This window comes from Canis lupus, chromosome X, assembly GCF_003254725.2.
Source record: "Canis lupus dingo isolate Sandy chromosome X, ASM325472v2, whole genome shotgun sequence".
Taxonomy (NCBI): domain Eukaryota; kingdom Metazoa; phylum Chordata; class Mammalia; order Carnivora; family Canidae; genus Canis; species Canis lupus.
Genome location: NC_064281.1, coordinates 1,490,079 through 1,508,194, shown reverse-complemented (window position 1 = coordinate 1,508,194; position 18,116 = coordinate 1,490,079). Strand labels below are relative to the sequence as shown.

At 43.6% G+C, this 18,116-nt stretch overlaps 1 protein-coding gene across 2 annotated transcripts in view; it reads right to left on the bottom strand.

Moving 5' to 3' along the window:
• The window catches only part of ARSH (arylsulfatase family member H), a 30,358-nt gene that overhangs the window by 9,995 nt on the left and 2,247 nt on the right, over nucleotides 1-18,116 (bottom strand). For both annotated transcript variants that reach the window (XM_025435592.3, XM_025435585.3), the window contains exons 2-7: nucleotides 12,189-12,230; nucleotides 10,597-10,746; nucleotides 8,984-9,105; nucleotides 6,511-6,636; nucleotides 4,000-4,423; nucleotides 2,480-2,616 (exon numbers count right to left, since the gene is read on the bottom strand). In XM_025435592.3, the coding sequence (XP_025291377.3) occupies nucleotides 2,480-2,616; nucleotides 4,000-4,423; nucleotides 6,511-6,636; nucleotides 8,984-9,105; nucleotides 10,597-10,746; nucleotides 12,189-12,211 (982 nt within the window). In that variant the 5' untranslated portion in view covers nucleotides 12,212-12,230. The remainder of the gene's footprint in view (nucleotides 1-2,479; nucleotides 2,617-3,999; nucleotides 4,424-6,510; nucleotides 6,637-8,983; nucleotides 9,106-10,596; nucleotides 10,747-12,188; nucleotides 12,231-18,116) is intronic.

The window sequence follows — 18,116 nt, the reverse complement described above, 5'->3', positions numbered from 1 at the left end:
ACGTCCAGGAGTAAATTAGCAGAGCCCTAGCCTTGCTGCAGAGAGCATGGGCCCCACCCTGCAAAGGATGAACTGTCCCCTCACCTCTCTCATCTGACCGGCCGGCTAGTCTTGTTGCTTAGCTCGTAGCTAAGCATCGGACCATAATTAGTACATCCGCTAGACTCAGCAGGCATTGCACTGCCGTGTAGACACTCTCTTTAGGGGACAAAAGGTTTTCGAAAAAAAACTAGTAGAAAGCTGATGTCGCCACATCCCAAACTATGCTGATTTAATTTCTGATTCCAGCTGGACGTTCGCCCTGGGTTTCTCGTGTCGCACTGTGGTCCTACCGTCCAGCATGACACCCCCCACCCGCCACAACCTTGTCCCATTCAGACATGCAAAGACAACGTGACCAGCTTCAAAGAAAAGTGATTTAAGCATAAACTCATTATCCTTGCTTCCTTGTCTAAAAGTGATTTGCTTTGTAAGGTACGTTGACCATTTTTTAGGAATGTTGCAGCTAAAAAAAAAAAAAAAAAGGAATGTTGCAGCTAGAAATTAAAATATTTTATAAAAAATAATAATAAAATAAAATATCTTACAACCCAGATTTTGTAAAATAAACAAAATTATGGCTTCTTGGTAAGAAAATAATTACATGTAAATTATCAGTTCTTATCAGAGCTGGCTATCATATTTAGCATCATGGTGATTTATGCTATTTATACTAAGTAAATAAAATACATGCGAATCATTTTATTTTTTGGAAATCCATATCTGTAACCTTCTGTGCACTCGATGCATAAAACCTATAGGAGTGTGTGTGCATATGTATGTGCGTTTTGCAGAAGAATAATCATAAAACTTCTTAGACAAAAATGCAAGGAAAGGAGACAAAAATAAAAAGCCGCTAAAATATATATTTTTTAAATACGGGTTCCCTTGAACAAAGAATTTAAAATATTGCTGAATGCTTGGGGCATTTGGAAGATTCACTCTGTGTGTCATTCTGAGTCTAGCATTGGGACAGCTTCTTCTTGAGAAAGTTATTAGGAAATGGTCTTAAGCTTTATCATCATATCGCCAAGTAGAAAAAAAAAACATGCACACAAAAGACACCTGTCTGATTTTCAACCTGCCTCTGGTTTTGATAGGATTGTCATCAGCCACGAAGTGGGGAAAAGCATCGTATTTGGAAGATGTCGTGCAGAGAAATACCTACTTTTCATTTCTCTCATGTGAACAGTATCAGCCCAGGAATGCAATTAATAGTATTACTAAACGCAATTAGTAGTAGTCACCGCACATCCCCATCATGTATTTACATAGACAACAGAATAAAAACATAATTAGCAAAAATAAATAAATAAAAATTTAAAAAAATAAAAAATAAAAATAAAAGCGTCATTAGCTGTTCATGGCAAACTCTACATATAAACATGAGCAGAAAGTCCTTTTGCATAAAAGTGTTCTTGGCCTCGAGATAGAAATGCAGCAAAATGCCTTGTTTCCAAAGCAGATTGTCCTGGGGGAGGATAAACGTCAAGGTAAGAAATCATAATCTTTTACAGTTACACTGACGTTATAATGTTAGAGCTGTTTTTACTGCAGCAGGTGTCACTAGGTTTCAATGTTTGTGTGTATCTGCCAGTAAAATTTTTTAAAAAGTATTTATTATGCATATAAAGACATATAAACAGTGCATGTACACATATATGAATATTAATATTTAACTTGCATGGATATATCTAAAATATCAATTTAAATTAATTCCTTGCTTCATTGACTTCATATTAATAGAGATTAAATGCATGTTTATATGTATTCAGTATATCCAAAAGTAACATTTTGATCTTTAAGAAACTTAAAAAAATGTAAAATTCTGTGAATATTACTTTAGGTGGTTCTGCACAGAACACTTTTCAGAGGCCACTAGTAGAACGAAACAAACAAACAAAAAAAAAAGTCCCGTGTTTCAAAAGTAAAATACTATTTTGAGCCGAAGAAATCCTACATCACGTCCAGATGAGGAAAGAGGCTATTTGGAAAACACGATTGGTTGTTTTATTGATATGCACGTTTATTTATGACCCTTTGTGTTAATCTCCGTATTGACGCTTTATGACTTCTAAACGCAGGGCTTCGGTTTTGGTAAATTCTGTCCTGCTTTTCTAAGCATTTCTCGTAACAGTGAGCTCATGAGAATGAGGCATTTGCACTTACATGCATCCAAACGATGGGGAGGGGCCGTATCCTTCACGAGGCACCTTCATCGATTTTGAACAACGGGTCTCGACCTTAAGGACGGGGGAGCCCGTAATACGGGGAAACCCGTATTTCTAAGTGTGGCTGGTCTCGCTGCACAGTTGTTCATGGGAACAACTACTCAGCAACCGGCCGACCCACCCGAGGGGCTGTCCGTTGTTTGAGGGAACCGGTGCGGATTCGCTTTCTCACGCCTCACACAGTTAAGATGATTTCCCTCGATACTTACCCACCATCCAATCCATTTCTTCGACGTTATCCCCGTAGAGACCGTACTTGCTGTGCCCCACAAACTTGTCTTTGGTGATCAGCGGAGTGTGGACGTGCAGGAAAGACACAAAGAGCAGGAAGGGGCCGCGTTTGTACCTAAGTCGGAGGGGGTGGGACACGAGAAGTGAGTTATCATCGCAAACCGAGGTGTTTTCTCCACTCAGATATGATTCTATATCAGTTGAAAGATCCCGAAATGGTTGATAGTGGTTGTCTATGTCCTTACGTCACCCTTACCACTCACAACGAGTAGCAACTAATGCAGTATCAGAAGGACGTGAGTGGAAAGGCCATGAGTGGGAACAAAGAATATCAGAACGTTCGCAGCAGCGACAAAGCAGTGAGTGCAATCTGTCTTCGTTCCTTCCTCCTCCTCTTCCTTCTCAGTACTGCCTGAAACATAAAAGCGATGGCTGGAGCTTTGGCATGAACTTTGGACCATGAGGCTGCTTGCACAGAATCCCGGGAAGCAACATAGAAAGAGCTAAGGTGCTAATACGCCTTATTTGTTGTGTGTCATGCATTTTAATGTCATATGGAGCCATTTAAGATTTCTCCTTCACACCTTTACAACCGGGTGTGATAAAGGGGGAAGGGCATAGAGCCTGGGTGTGTTCTGTCAAAGAGGGCGCATGGGAGTGGCAAGCAGAGCTGAGTGACCGCATTCTGACCGCTGTGTTACATGCAGCAAAGAATCAAAGCATAAGAGTGGATGAAATTCCACTGTCGGACTCATTAATTCCACAAAATTATCATTTTCCTCTTCCATCTACTCCCCAATAACACAGACAGAGCCGATGAATGAGCATCCACATCTACAACTCAATCTGCTTCTAGTTGGTAACCTAGAAGGGAGCTGGCGTGCAGAAGACAGGAGACCTTCACCTTCTGCTGAACGCATAAAAGTTCAAATTACGTATTTACGCCTAGAATCACTCCCTCATCATTCACGGTTAGAGAAGTATTTTCGGGCAGCTTCTAAGACAAACCAAAATCAAGATCGATCCCTAAGATTGATTCAGTTCAGATCCCAATCCACACTGAAGTGATATAGATCAAAGTCATAGGCATTCCAGTTTTTATAAAAAAAAAGAGTGAACAAAATGTATTTCTTTTTTTTTTTTAAAGAAGATTGTTTGAAAAGATTTTATTTATTTATTCGAGAGAGAGACACACACACGCAGAGGGAGAAACAGGCTCCCTGTGGGACTCGATCCCAGGACCCAGGGGTCATGACTGGAGCCAAAGTTCAACCACTGAGCCACCCAGAGGTCCCAAAATGTATTTCTTTACCATTTTAGTGTTTTGCAGGAAATTTCATGTTCAATTTTATTGTAAGGGGAGATTCTAGTATATGGCAAATATCACACACACACACGTGCACACACAAGGAGGCCCATACGCCCAAGACGAACCCGACTTCTCCAAAACACAAGCAAAACTCCCGTGCAAGGAATCGGGCTGGAAATGACCCCATACCTGTCGATAAAGGCAAGGGCCTCCTTCAGCATGAGTGAAGCCACTCTTTCCTCCCGCATTGGCTGCTGGATGATTTCATGGTTTCTCATAAGAATGCAGTTCCAACGCCGAGTAAACCCGTAACTGGAGTACCAGGAAATGAAAAACAGAAAGGCGAGGAGAGCGAAGGTGAGGATGACCTTCCACGGAACCACGAACCAGCGGGCGTACTTGGGGATGAGGAGCAGCAGGGGGACGAGGCTGAGCACGGCCGTGGAGATCCAAAGTTTGATCCGGAGCCAGCGGTGGAGCTCCGGCGTCCTGGAGGCCTGGCAATCGCTTAGGAGGCCAAAGGGCAGCCCGTAGAAATAGTCGAACCCATGGTTGAGGGGGTGGTAGCAGTGATCATTCCGAGAGGCACAGCTCAAACCCTGGTGCCATTTGCCTGCGGGAGAAACAAAATGGCACCAGGGGAGCAGATACATCCACCAGTTTCCGGAACGTGGGCTTCGCTTAGAAAAGTTAAATATGACTTGCACTCGCTCGCCATGAGGGTGTCGCCTTGGTACTCCAACCACCTCCCTGGGAGATGCTAAGAAGGTCCCCATATTTGTCACCAACACCGCTTTCCCTACACCCCGCACCTGTTATCCAGCAGTGCCTTCGGACTCTTTTATTCCATCCCACTGAAAGGGAACCAAAATTCTACCAATGGAGCGGCTCCAAGGGTCCGAGGTAACGGCAAAAGAGTAGCCATAAGCAAAAGGCTTCAGGTGATGCTCACTATTCGTTTTATTGAGCTCTTACTAATCCACTTCCACACACTATTGGACTTAATCCACTCCAGGCCCTCCCTCGATTGCCAAAGAGAAATTCACCCTGTAGATGGATTAATAACCCTGAGGTCATGTTAACTAATAATGGCAGAGCTGAATTTCAACCTGGGTTTGGCCGTGCTCTGGACTATTCCAGAGACACAGTGTATGAGGTCTCCGTCCACACCGTGCTGCTTGCAGTTCAATAGGGACAAACACCATAGTGGTCACGTGGGGGGGGCGGGTACAAAGTCATTCTTTTGTTAATTTATTCCTTTAAGGGAGGACATCTCAAAACATTTAAGAGTCTGACATTCCACGTGGAGAATCCTAAAAACCATGCACATAGTAAACAGGTGGCATTTCTGAAAGTTATTTGCTCACAGCACCTCACTCATTGGATTGGAATTCCACAGAACGAATGTGGTGGGATGCTGTCAAAATGTCATGCCTCCCCCAAAAAGGGCGTAAGATATCAGGTGACCCGCCTAAGTAGACTACAGCTGGCCGTCACACATCACAGGTCTGAACTCTGTGGGTTTACTTACACGGGGATTATTTTTGATAAATGCGGTACAGTCCTGTGAATGTATCTTTCTCCCCCGGGGATTTCGTTGGATCAGTGTCTTTTCTCCAGCTCACTTTGTTGTAAGAACATGGCATATAACCCGTAGGATTTACAAATATGCGTCAATCAGTTGTTTATGTTATTGGCAAAGCTCCTGGTCAACAGCAGGCTGTTGGCAGTTGATTTGGGGGGGACTCAGAATCTGTACGTGGATTTTCCACTGTGCAGGGTGGGCGGGGGGTGGGTGTCAGCGTCCATAGTTCCCTCATTAGTCAAGGGTCTAATGTAGTAATCGCCTCATCTTGATCATTATTCATGCTTTTGATTCTCCAGCTCAAGAGGAGCTGTTTAAAAACACATTTCCAGGCAGCCTGGGTGGCTCAGCGGTTGAGCACCTGCCTTCGGCCCAGGGTGTGATCCTGGAGACCCGGGATCAAGTCCCACATCGGGCTCCCTGCATGGAGCCTGCTTTTCCCTCTGCCTGTGTCTCTGCCTCTCTCTCTCTCACTCTCTCTCCCCTTCTCTCTCTGGCTTTCTCATGAATAAATAAACGAAATCTTTAAAAAATAAAAAAAATAAAAAATAAAAACACACTCCCAGGGCACCTGGGTGGCTCCATCAATTAAGCATCTGACTTTTGGTTTTGGCTCGGGCCATGATCTGAGCATTGTGAGATCAAGCCCTGCATGGGGCTCTACCATCAATATGGCATCTACTTGAGATTCTCTCTCCTTCTGCTCCCTACACACACTCACACACTCTCTCTCTAAATTAAGTCAGTCAATCGTTAAAACCATAAAATTTTAAAAATTAAAAAAAATCAAAACGCATTCACTTCTCTGCTAGTAATGATGTCATCAAAGTATGTATTCCTCTCCCCTCCTCCGCCCCGAACCCCCTACAGAATATTCCATTTTGGTTATAACAATGGATGAGCACATTTGCGATTCGTTCCCACGATTCTTCCAACACCCTGCTCTAGGTACCAAAGGTCCTGAACAATCGTGCATTAAATCCTTTCTGCTCGCATCTCCTCTCAACAAGTAGTCAGCTGGTGTGAGTCCAGCTGATGTCCCCAGGGAAGGCAGAGCCCCAGTGAGACAGGATGTGCACGACCCCGCTTCCCAGTCAGAGTTCAGCGGGCCATACCTATGAGGCCCGTGCGGTAGCCGTAGTGCTGCAGCAGCTTGGCAAAGGTCGTTTCATTGGTGGGCAGACCGCCCGAGCCTCCAAGCCAGGTGAGCCCGCGGTTCAGGTTGTAGGGAGACGCCATTCCTAAGGTCACAGAAGGGGGCACCAAATGAGTATCGTAGTCCCTCATTCATGACACTCATGACTAACTCTAGGAATCTTCTTCCTCTCCTCGAAGTGTGTGCTAGTGCACCTCCACCACTCTGTTCTTTCCTGACCTTTCCCTTGCTTTTTCGTCTCTACTGAGCTCGTCCTCCCATTTGTCAAATGCAGGTATCCTGTTGGGATCAGGATCACCAGCTCCATACACGATATCTGGTCACACTAGAATTTCATAATAATAACAAATGATTTTTTTTTAGTGCAGGCATGCCCCAAACGCTGCACAGGGCATACTTGTACTAAAGACCTATTCATTGATTATTCAAAATTCAAATGTAATTGTGCATGTTACTCTGGACCGTATCCTTGGACCTCAGTTCTGAGCCTTGATCCCATCTTTCTACATGGTGAGAAACCCACGTCTCCTCCAGACCCTCTGAAGTTGAGGTCCTATCTAGACGTCTCTATACTTAGGAACCCTGATCTCAACGTGAGCAACACAGAGTCAGTCGATGGTCATCGTACTTCAATCCTGCCTCAACAAAGGACACCAGAATCCCCTCCCCAGCCACTCAATGCACAAATGCCTTTGGAATCCTCCGTCTCACTCAGTCTTGCCTCTTCCGTCCAATCCCATGTCAAGTCCTGATAACTCTACCCTGGTAAACGATTCAGATATTTATCTCTGATGCCATAGCTTTGGGGTAGAGCTTAAGTTGGGTTGTGCTGTGATGTCCACCAGCTCCTCTTGAGCTGGAGAATCAAAAGCATGAATAATGATCAAGATGAGGTGATCTCCATCTACCATCTCAGGTACCTTCTGAAGAACTTTCCAACCCATGTCCCTCCTCTGGTCAAACCTCATTACCATCTGTCCATCTAAATCTAAATCTGGGGTATAGTTTACACAGTATTTGATAACAACTGATTTGAGATGGTTTGAGACAGTTTGAGACGACTGATTATTGATGTGGCTGCCTTATTCTCCTAGTGCACTCACGTGGGACTGCATTATCTGTGCATGCCACTACCTCTACTAGCACATCCTCACTTCTCACTCCTCACATTTCAAGGAACATCATCCAGGAGGATTCTCCTGGGATGCTTCATGGGCTCCTATGGGTTTCCAATGCTCATTGAACGACCACTGGGATAGTTGCACTTTGAAGTGCATATATCCTACTTAAATTACAACTACCAAGAATAAACCTATAATGAAAGGTATTACACCAACATACATAATCAATTTAAAAAAAACCCAGAATATGTTAAAATAGCAGTGATCCAATCTGCCTCTTGCTTTTCCTTTCTCAACAGAAACAGGTACATTAAAAAGGGTGCCTTTTGCCAAATCCTAAAAGATGGAAGCCTACCTGTCATTGTCAAGAAAAGTGGTTACATCTTTTAATTAATTATAAATATATGTACAGATGTTAGTGTGTGTATGAAAATTGGATGAAGGGGCAGCCCGGGTGGCTCAGCGGTTTAGCGCCGCCTTCAGCCCAGGGTGTGATCCTGGAGTCCCAGGATCGAGTCCCATGTCGGGCTCTCTGCATGGAGCCTGCTTCTCCCTCTGCCTGTGTCTCTGCCTCTCTCTCTGGGTGTCTCTCATGAATAAAGAAATAAAATCTTTTTTTAAAAAAAAAAGAAAATCTGATGAAGCAGAACTTCGATCCCATCTTTCTATATGGTGAGAAACCCATGTCTCCTCCAGGCCCTCCTCTCAAGTGGAGGTCCTATCGAGACACCTCTATACTTAGGTAGAAATGTGGAAATTTAGGGATCGGGAATATCGGTAACTTCTTCATCATAAAAGGTTTGATATGTTGTAGCTGAGTATAAATATTGATATTTGTAATGTTGATTCTACAACATTATGTTGTGTGTGTGTGTGAGAGAGAGAGAAAATGTATGACTCATTCTTTTCCACGTCCTCCCCAAGAGCTCCTTCTGGTTCCAATCACATCCCCAGGCACTGCACAGATCCACTTTTCTTGTAACTATTACATGCTCTCTGCTAGCTTGAGGACAAGAGGAACACTTTGAAGGCTCTGACTACACGTACCTGCAAATCCTAGAAGCAGCTGGGAAATTGCTCACCAGAGCCTGAAACCCTTTGCTGTATGCACACAGGTGAGCAGGCTTAGTGGCACCTGGCAAGAGACCCACCTATTTAATCTGTGCAGGTAGAGCAATACCATCCCCATTTGTATTTAGATCCTTAATACTGTAAGCGACCTTTGGAGAGTCTTTATGAAGAGTAGCAAGAAATAAATAAGGAGAAAGCACGACATATAGACAACATTGGCCTTGCATTGCCCTGACTCACCTGATCTGATGGGGTACCTCCCTGTCAGGAAGGCAGCTCGACTCGGGGTGCATACGGAGGCAGCTGCCAGGTGCTGGGTGAGCCTCACGCCTTCGCTTGCCAGGCGGTCGATATTGGGTGTGCTATAGACAGAAGGAGGGTTCATCACGTGGGTTTCCAATTCTCAACAAAATAAAGAAGATTCAAAGCCATCCCGTTTTTTGAGTCCAATGACTCTGTTTTCTGTAAACCTAAAATACATGCTTTTAAAGCTTCAACCCATCTGCCTGTTTAGATGCATCATCCACGGTCACAAGGAAATGGAAAGCACATTTTAAAACAATATATCTTCAGGCAAAACAATTGCAGACTAATAGAGGTCCGCGGGTATAATTAAACTATAACCAGTGTGAGCTCATAGGCATTTCAATGCAAACGTTAGTCCATTTGTTCATATTATATTCCCCGAAATGAAGGGGTGACTTGGATTACATAAAATTGTACCATATTTCTTGTAGTAAAATGTATCCTTTTTTAAAAATAAAGGAATGGTAGCATTTTGGAGTTTCACTTACTGCCCACTTTGCTCATCTGGTATTTTACGATCTCCAAAGATTTTTGGGGGCATCTATAGGATATAGGCTCACACAGGTGCTTTTAGCAAATCCCATAAGCTAAGGTATCCACAATCTTAATAACACACAAATGACAACCCCACAGCAATGTGAGGGGGGGAGAGAGCCCCATATTCCCAAACACTCTCAGCATCTGCATAGGGGAGAGTCCATCTGTGCAGACCGGTATTTTGTGCAAGTAGAGTCAGCATCTGGCTGAGAGTGACAGTACTAGATTCCCAGGCAACGTCTCCTGCCTTACCCGTTACTTCCTTGCAGGAGTTTAAATGGGAAACAGATGTGCTCATGCAGACTTTAAACGCCTTTAAGAAGACCAGCTCCTTTCAAAGTACAAAAATTTGCTTAAAATATAGGACTAGTGCGTGAGACACATTCCAAGGAGAACCGGTGGTATTTAAATTCACGCTAGGAGGCACCGTGTATTTGCACACGAATAAGATTTGTTTGGTGCTGAGGAGCAAGGATCATGGTCACCAAAAGCTTCAGAAATAAATCAGGGAAGATCCTGAAAAATCTCTAAGGGGTCGTTCATCTGGGCCGTGGAATGTTACTTCCTTACAGACAGGACGGAATGACACTTGCTACCGCGTTGTTGAAAACATGATGCTCCGTGAAAGAAACCAGACACAAAAGGGCACGTGATGTGTGTCATGGGCTGAACGGTGGTCTCCCCAAATTCGTAAGTAGGAGCCCTAACCCTCAGGACCTCAGAATGGGAGTGTTTCTGGAGCATGGGGAGGTGGGGTCTTTTTTTTCTTTTCTTTTCTTTTCTTTTTTGGAGGTGGGGTCTTTAAAGAGGAGATTAAGTTAAAGTCAGTGGTGGGTCAGTGGTGGGTCCCAACAGGAGCAGGGTGTTCTTAGAAGAGGAGATGAGGACACACACAGACGGATGACCGTGTGAGGGCATAGGAAGAAGACGGGTCTACACACCGAAGACAGAGCCTCAGAAGGAACCAGAGGACCCGAGGCACCCCCTCCACAGCGGGGTGGCTTCTTTACCTCACTGTGTTATTACCGTAGCAGCACAGATCCCCTACCCCCAGGTCGTCCGCCATCAGCAGCACAATGTTGGGCCTGGAGTTTCTGGTCATGAAGCCTGCGCTCAGGCCCCCCAACCAACAGCACAGCCACAGCGACAGCCGGCAGGTCCTGAAAGCATGTGGGGACGTGACAAACACAACACACGCCGTCAATCCGTGTTTGAAAGCCTGAAGTCATGCTATTCCTTACCAATTCCCACTACACAGTGCACCTGACCTGCCTTATTCATAAACCAGAATTTTTTTTAAAGTTTTGTTTTATGTTAACATCGTATAACATACACGTTAATTTTCTATGCCTTGTGATATTCAAATTCTTATAACTTTTCAAACTGTTTCATGATACGAGATTCCTAAAAGAAGACCTAATAGTGGTGAAACTTCCTTGGAAGTCCTAATAATTTGATTTAATTAATGTTAATTTTCTATGCCTTGTGATATTTAAATTCTTATAACTTTTTTTTCTTTTTCTTTTTTTTTCTTATAACTTTTCAAACTGTTTCATGATATGAGATTCCTAAAAGAAGACCTAATAGTGGTGAAACTTCCTTGGAAGTCCTAATAATTTGATTTATGTGAATAAAAATGTAAGCAAAATAGAAAATAGGAAGCTAATTGCCTGCTAGTCCAGCTTCTTTCTTTCTTTTTTTTTTTTTTTTTGGACATTCAGTTGTACTTTTTAATACATTAAAATACATACTTAAAATAACATTGGGAATTCTTTTAACATCTGAAAAAGGAAAATTAACATATTTATATAGTCTACTAAGTGTTAGGCTGTACACTCACACAATCCTTACTGCTAATGGCTATCATATGCTCAAAAACGCACAATAGCCTTTGATCAAAATTGCTCCAAGTTGAGGACCATTGTCTTATGCAGGAAATGGGTTCCCCAACCCCAAATTCCATCTGATCCATTATAAGTTGTTAGCTCTACCTCAGAAAATGCATCTTAAACCCATTTGCATCCATCTATCATGGCAGGCCAAGTAACTCACGGTGTCTCTCACTTGGGTTTCTCAAAACTCTCCTAAGTGGCCTGACTGGTCCCATTTTGGTCACTTGGGCACCCTCCAAAATGTAGCCAAGGTGGACAACCCTATCAATGTACCAATCTGGTTGCAATGCTCCCTAACCAAGTCCAGTGGCTTCCCATTCCCCCATGATTGGCGAGACTCACAAAATGGCACTCTTGGCTCTTTCATCATGCTTTCCTCTCATTACACAACCGCCAGCTTAGGCTCATCCATGGGCGTCCTTACAATCCCTTCAATGATCCGTGATTTTGGCCTTTGTGCAGCCCTCACCTTTGCAACATCCTGCCTTTTGCCCTATAAATTCGCACACACGCTGGCATTCTTAAGGTAAGTATTGCCTCCTCAAAACAGCCACCCTGTGGGATGCCCCCAGCACACCCCTCATTATCCTTAGGAGGTGTCACACAGATTAGGTAGGCCAAACATCAGCGGGGGTGAGGAACCCGGGGACAGAGAACCCTTCTGTCTGGCATACAGAGAAAAAGGAAGGTTTAGGAAGTCGCCTACTTACCAGTTATAGAACAGCTGCTTCATGTTTGCGTATTTGGCTCCCCTAGGGAAGAAAAGAAAAACCCGAAGTACTGCACAGCCAACATGTCTCTCATAGCCAGGAACTCGATCCAAAGTATTAGAGAACGTGTTAATGTGGTCATCCTCTCAATTCTTCACAGCTAATTGCAAACAAGTCACGTTCCTCCAGAGTCAATCTGACCAAGAACATGCACGACCCAGTCCATTCTGGAGAGATATCACGGCTGATTCCCAACACATTACGTGGATCTGACAACAAAAACTCTTTATTGCAAAGTCAGTGAAATAAATAAGCCATCCACGACTACGCATGCATTCCATAACTATTTGTATCAGGCACCCGGTACGTACGTACTCTGCTGCAAAGAACATTTTTCTGCCCAAGGTGGATAAATAAAAAACCCAGTGATGAACACCATGGACCTATGGTCTTGTTGCCCAAACTCATTGAGCACAATGAGTTTAGCAGCATGTTTAGGAGCTGTAATTATGATCCTTTTATAAGAGTCCAAAGAGTGGTAGAGTCTTGTGTTCCCCCCACCCCACCCCCGCGGAAGACCCTCAAACAGCTCCAAGTAGGTGATGCTTTGTAAGCTGAGGAGCCATCCCACAAGACAAGTTCTATGTAATAATGATTAATGACACCACCACAGAGTTTATTGGGCTTTCTCATTCCCAAGGCATCTCTACACACGTTCCCATTGGATCCTCAAAATATCTCACCCAGCTTGCCTCGAAGGCTTAATGACACCTCTTTTGTTTTATGGGAGAGGGAGCTGGGGTCATAGGGTTCAGAACACTTTCACAAAGGACGGTAAATTGGAGATGTGGCATTCGGGAGGTCTCTGTAATCAGGTATGTGTGTCCCATACCCAGGGCTACCTCACCATCTTAGACCTCCGGTAAGGCTCTCAAATGGGGCATTGCCAGAGGCCAACTCTCGAGGGGGCATTTGATGAAACCTACACTCCCACTGTGTCTGCCCCACGAACCCCGGAGCAATACTTGTGCATTCGACTTGGTTCCATGGTGACCTTTGAACATCTCCTTGAAGGCAGCTGGAAAATAAAACCAATTTGGAAAGCCACATTCATATGTGATGCCAGCCTCATGCATTTCTACACCTCCAGGAGCCCAGGTACGCCTCAGCAGTTTGCCCACCTTTTCTAAAATCCTATGTTAAATTTTGGGAGTAGGGAAAGGAAGTGGAGAATGGGATCATGCAGAATGGGGTAGAGATAGAGGAGCTACCTGGGTGGACATGGGCTTCTTGATACCCCTTAAAATCCAGATCTGATATGTATAATTCTTTGAGACTCTAGGAGCTCTTACACCAGGAAGTTAACTTTTATTTCCATTTATTTTGCAAATAGCTTTTTATTCCTTGCCAGTTAGGAAGAACTTTGCACAGGTGACCAAGACCATCCACTGTGACTCTTACCAATCTTGGGTTGGAGAGATACATTCTTATGAAATGACACGGCTACAATTGGTAAATTTTTAAAAAGCACCAGTCTTGCTTTTTTTCACCCAACACTGAGGAAATGCTTGATGTCTCCGGGGAGCATGTACCGGAAATGCATTCTGGGAATTACTGGAAATATACAGGAATGCCATGTAATGGGTTAGGCAGTGGGGTTGGAGAGGGGGAACATAAGATTATGGTTTTTCAGGCCTTTGAGGAGATGTTCAAAGTTACGGACCTAATCAAGAAGCACCACTCGAAAAACTACCCTATAAGATCACGTTGTCAATAACTTGCATCTAAGAAAAAGTAGGAAACACATTAGCCAACACGAGAATTACATCCTCAAATGGGTGAAAATGCACGTGCACATATGCGTGGACTGTGTTGAGAGTAAGAGTCAAAACAAACCAAAACCAAACCAAACCAGTGCCCTTGGATGGTGGTGTGGCCCTTCTAAAATATTGGGGGGGGGGAAATGCAACTATGTGAGGTGATTCATGTGCTCTCTAACCTATTTTTGGTAATCACTCTGCAATATATACAGACAGCAAATCATCACATCATACACCTTAAACTTACACCATGCTCTATGTCGATTCCATCTCAATAAAGCTGGAGAAAAGTCTTTAAAATTCCAGATTTTCATGTTTTCGGCTTTAGAGGTTAACTCCCAATGACTAAGAAATAGCAAAACATATCAGTCATAGACAGCTTAGTGAGTGAGAGGTTATCAGCTGCTTACATGGAAGAACCTGTGGGTAGGGCTTTATATGGAAATAAGGTCTTTCCAAATGTGATTAAGTGAAGGATCTGGAGTTGACACCGTTGTGGATGAGGGTGGCCCTAAATCCAATGACAGGTGTCCTCATAAGAGACAGAGAGGAGATAGAGACACAGAAGAGAAGTCATGTGAGGACAGAAGCAGAGATGGGGGGGGGGGTCATGGCTACCAGCCCAGGGACTCCTGGAGCTCCTGAAGCTGGAAAAGGCAGGAAGGACCCTCTCCTAGAGCATCAGGAGGGAGCACAGCCCTGCCTCACCTGGATCTCAGATTTCTGGTCTCCAGAACTGCAGTAAGATATATCTCTGTTGATGTAAGCCTTTGGTTTGTGGTCATTTATTACAGCAACACCAAGAAACAAATATAAGTAACTGGGGCGGGGGACAATTTCTGCACACCAGGAGACACCATCCACAAAGCAAAAATGCCATGTTTGGAGAAGGAGAATATATCTGCAATATTTTCTATAAATAGTTTGAAAGAGGGAATAAAAATATAATAGAAAAACTAGACATCTGGTGTCTACCGGCCACTCATGGAAGACACACACGTGGCCAATAAGCTCATGACTATATGCTTAGTCTCTTCAGCAACTAGAAAAAGTAAATTTTAAGGATCATCAGGTTGCATATCTATCAAAACCCCAGTAATTTCTTCAAGTTTGATAGCACGCACTTCCAAGCAAGATTCCATGAAGGTTACCTGCACACTGTCAGTGGAAGCTTTTGTTGCCACTAAATATTAATTTTTTAAAAAAATCATAAGCCATGACACCATGGCTTCTCACCCCGGAGAAACTCTCAGCCAACAAGCAAAAGGCGGGAGAAAGGGTGTTCATTGCATCATCACTTTTAAATAGAATCAGGCTGAAGCCAACTGAAATCATGTTGACGAAGAATAGCTGGATAAATGGGAATTTATTCATAGTGCAGAAGTCTATGCTATCTCCTTGAAAAGAAGGAGGATGCCCTCATTGACCTTTTGGGTTTCTTTGATGGTAAAGCTGTATAATCCTGTGAGGCATTCCTCAAGCACGGCGGCAATCAAAACAGTAATTACTTTCATGGGACCTTTCATCCAAGGACATAGTGATGCTACCTGGATGTTATGTCCTTAAGCTTTGGAGGAAGGACGGTAATGATAGGATTACTCCCACTCTTCTGTGGATACAGGGGGCCCCAGGGGTGAGGGTATAGCTTTAGGGCCAACTAGTAAAGTCAAATGCACCCTCTCCACTAATTAAAACATTCTCTCTATTAATATTCACTAATAAAAATCTTCTAGCCACTGAACCTAGTCTCAGAACTACCTGTATGTTCTTCCAAAAAAACGGAAGCTCCTTCTTTCCCCTACACGCCTGGAAAATCATGCAATTATATAACCAAAGCCACAGCCGACTTTCAGTGCTGGTGGCCTGATGTCCGGTGGAGGCCCACCATGTTACTACGGCGGGCGGCAGTAGTACGTGTGTAGGAGAGCGAGTCAGAGACATAGTTGCAACCCAGGGGGAGCCAGGCAAAACTCAGCAGGTCATACTCAAAGTGGAGCAAACAACTGATGATAATTTTCACTTGAGCATCTCCTTCCTTCTTTCCTTTGCTACATGCTCAGGACCAACGTCTACAGCGAGGCCGGTCAATGCAGCTAAAGCAGAGGAGATGCTCAAAGACGTAAATTCCCACCCGTGTCCCTAAAAAGAGCTTGAGAGGCAGACAAGGGAAACGGGTCAGACGTACCAGATGGCCGTCTCTCCATCTCAGCACTGAGGGCATCTGGAGCTGGATGGTTCTCTGGGGTGGGGCATCCTGTGCACTGTGGGGTGATGAGCAGCATCCTTGGTCTCCACCCACCACATGCCAGGAGCACCCCCTCCCCAGATATGACAACCACAATTATTCCCACATATTGCCCAGTGCCCCTGGGGCATGAAATCACCATCTCTGTGGTGAGCTCCATTGAATCAGACTGTTCAGAAATCACCCTTGGATGATTTCAAATGCTGTTCATTCATGAAGCAAGATTCTGGTTTCTCATCCAGAGCTGTTGATTTAGAGTAGACCGGCTGTGATTCTATTCCCCCGCCCCCTCATTTAAATATATTAAATATAATTGAATAATATATTAAATATTTTTAATGTTAAATAATTGAAAGTAGCAATTTTCTCATTGCTTTATTTTACTAATTCCTGCTGGAGAGCGTTTAATAGGTTGAACGGCATCTTGTGGTTCCTCAGTTAAACAAGACACTTCTGAAAAGATTCACATAAAGCCCCAAACTTCCTCTAAATTGACTGATATTCAATGACTCTTGCAACATCATTATTATAAAGTGAAAAAGAGAATACTCAACAGCATGAAACGTCTTAAATACATCTGCCATTAAAAGCCGACTCTCTTCCCCACCCCCAACAATTCCTATAAAGCCACATTTTCTGCCTGATGAGATTAACCCACCCCTCCATTATTTGCTTTCCACTAAGAAAAGGTCCAATAGTCAAACATTAAATGACAACCACCGTGAAGTAAATTCAGAGACCAGACCAGAAGCCAGGTTTCTGAATAGGCAAAACTGTTACGCTATGTGTGAACCTACGATTTTCAATATTTTGCTGTTCATTCATTCACTGCAATGGTACGAGCTGCATTGTCCCATTCAAGGATTATAACAGCATCTACAAAGAAGAAAAGGAAGGAAGGAAAGAACAAAAGAAGGACGGAAAGAAGAAAGGAAGGAAGGAAGAAAGGAAGGAAGGAAGGAAGGAAGGAAGGAAGGAAGGAAGGAAGGAAGGAAGGAAGGAAACAAATTTTAAAGTTTGCAAGCTTACTTGTAGAGACTTTTATCATTTTACTACCGAGCAAAGGTCACTCACCTCCACGACCTTTGATTAGCCCATTTGTCTTCCTGGGAATAACAAAAACCCTCTTGAACACATAGCATGCACTCCAGAAAATAGAATTTTACACACCGAGTGTCCACTAACAGGTGGATGGATAAGTCCCCAATCCAAGGGAATCCCCCCAGCAACCACAAGCCATGCGCTATTGATAATACAGGCGACAACCATGAGGATCTCCACATGAGTATGCCGAGTGAAAGAAGCCACAGGAAAGAGTATCTAATACCTTCTGCTCCCATTTATCTAAAATCTTAGGAAACGCAAAAGAGAGAGAGAATGATGATTTGATACAACTAATCCTCAACCCTTCACTCTCCACCTTGCTGACCATTAAAAATTTAAGCAGGCCAAGCTGGAATTACATGAACTTCACATATTATCTATTGAATCATATGAGCTTAACATATTTTACTTACTGGAAACAAGTTGTTTCTCCAGCTCCTACATTTGTGGGTACTGATCCTGTGTGTCCAGGCTCCTGCCACAGTTCCAAGTGACTGCACTCATTATTATAATTAAACGTTTATTAAGTACCGAGGTTGGGCACTACTCAAGTCTGTCAATTATCTTTATATGTAGGCATAACCTACCACGGCAGCCCCGATACATAGTTATTTAGCAAAAGGATCTTTCATCTCAGCTTTCAAGGGCCACCAAACATACATATATAATTAAGGGGACTTAATTAAGTCAAATATGTTTTCCGCCGGGATAATTCTTTTAAAATCTCCACCAACGACTGCAGTTAGGTTTTTCAAAAGA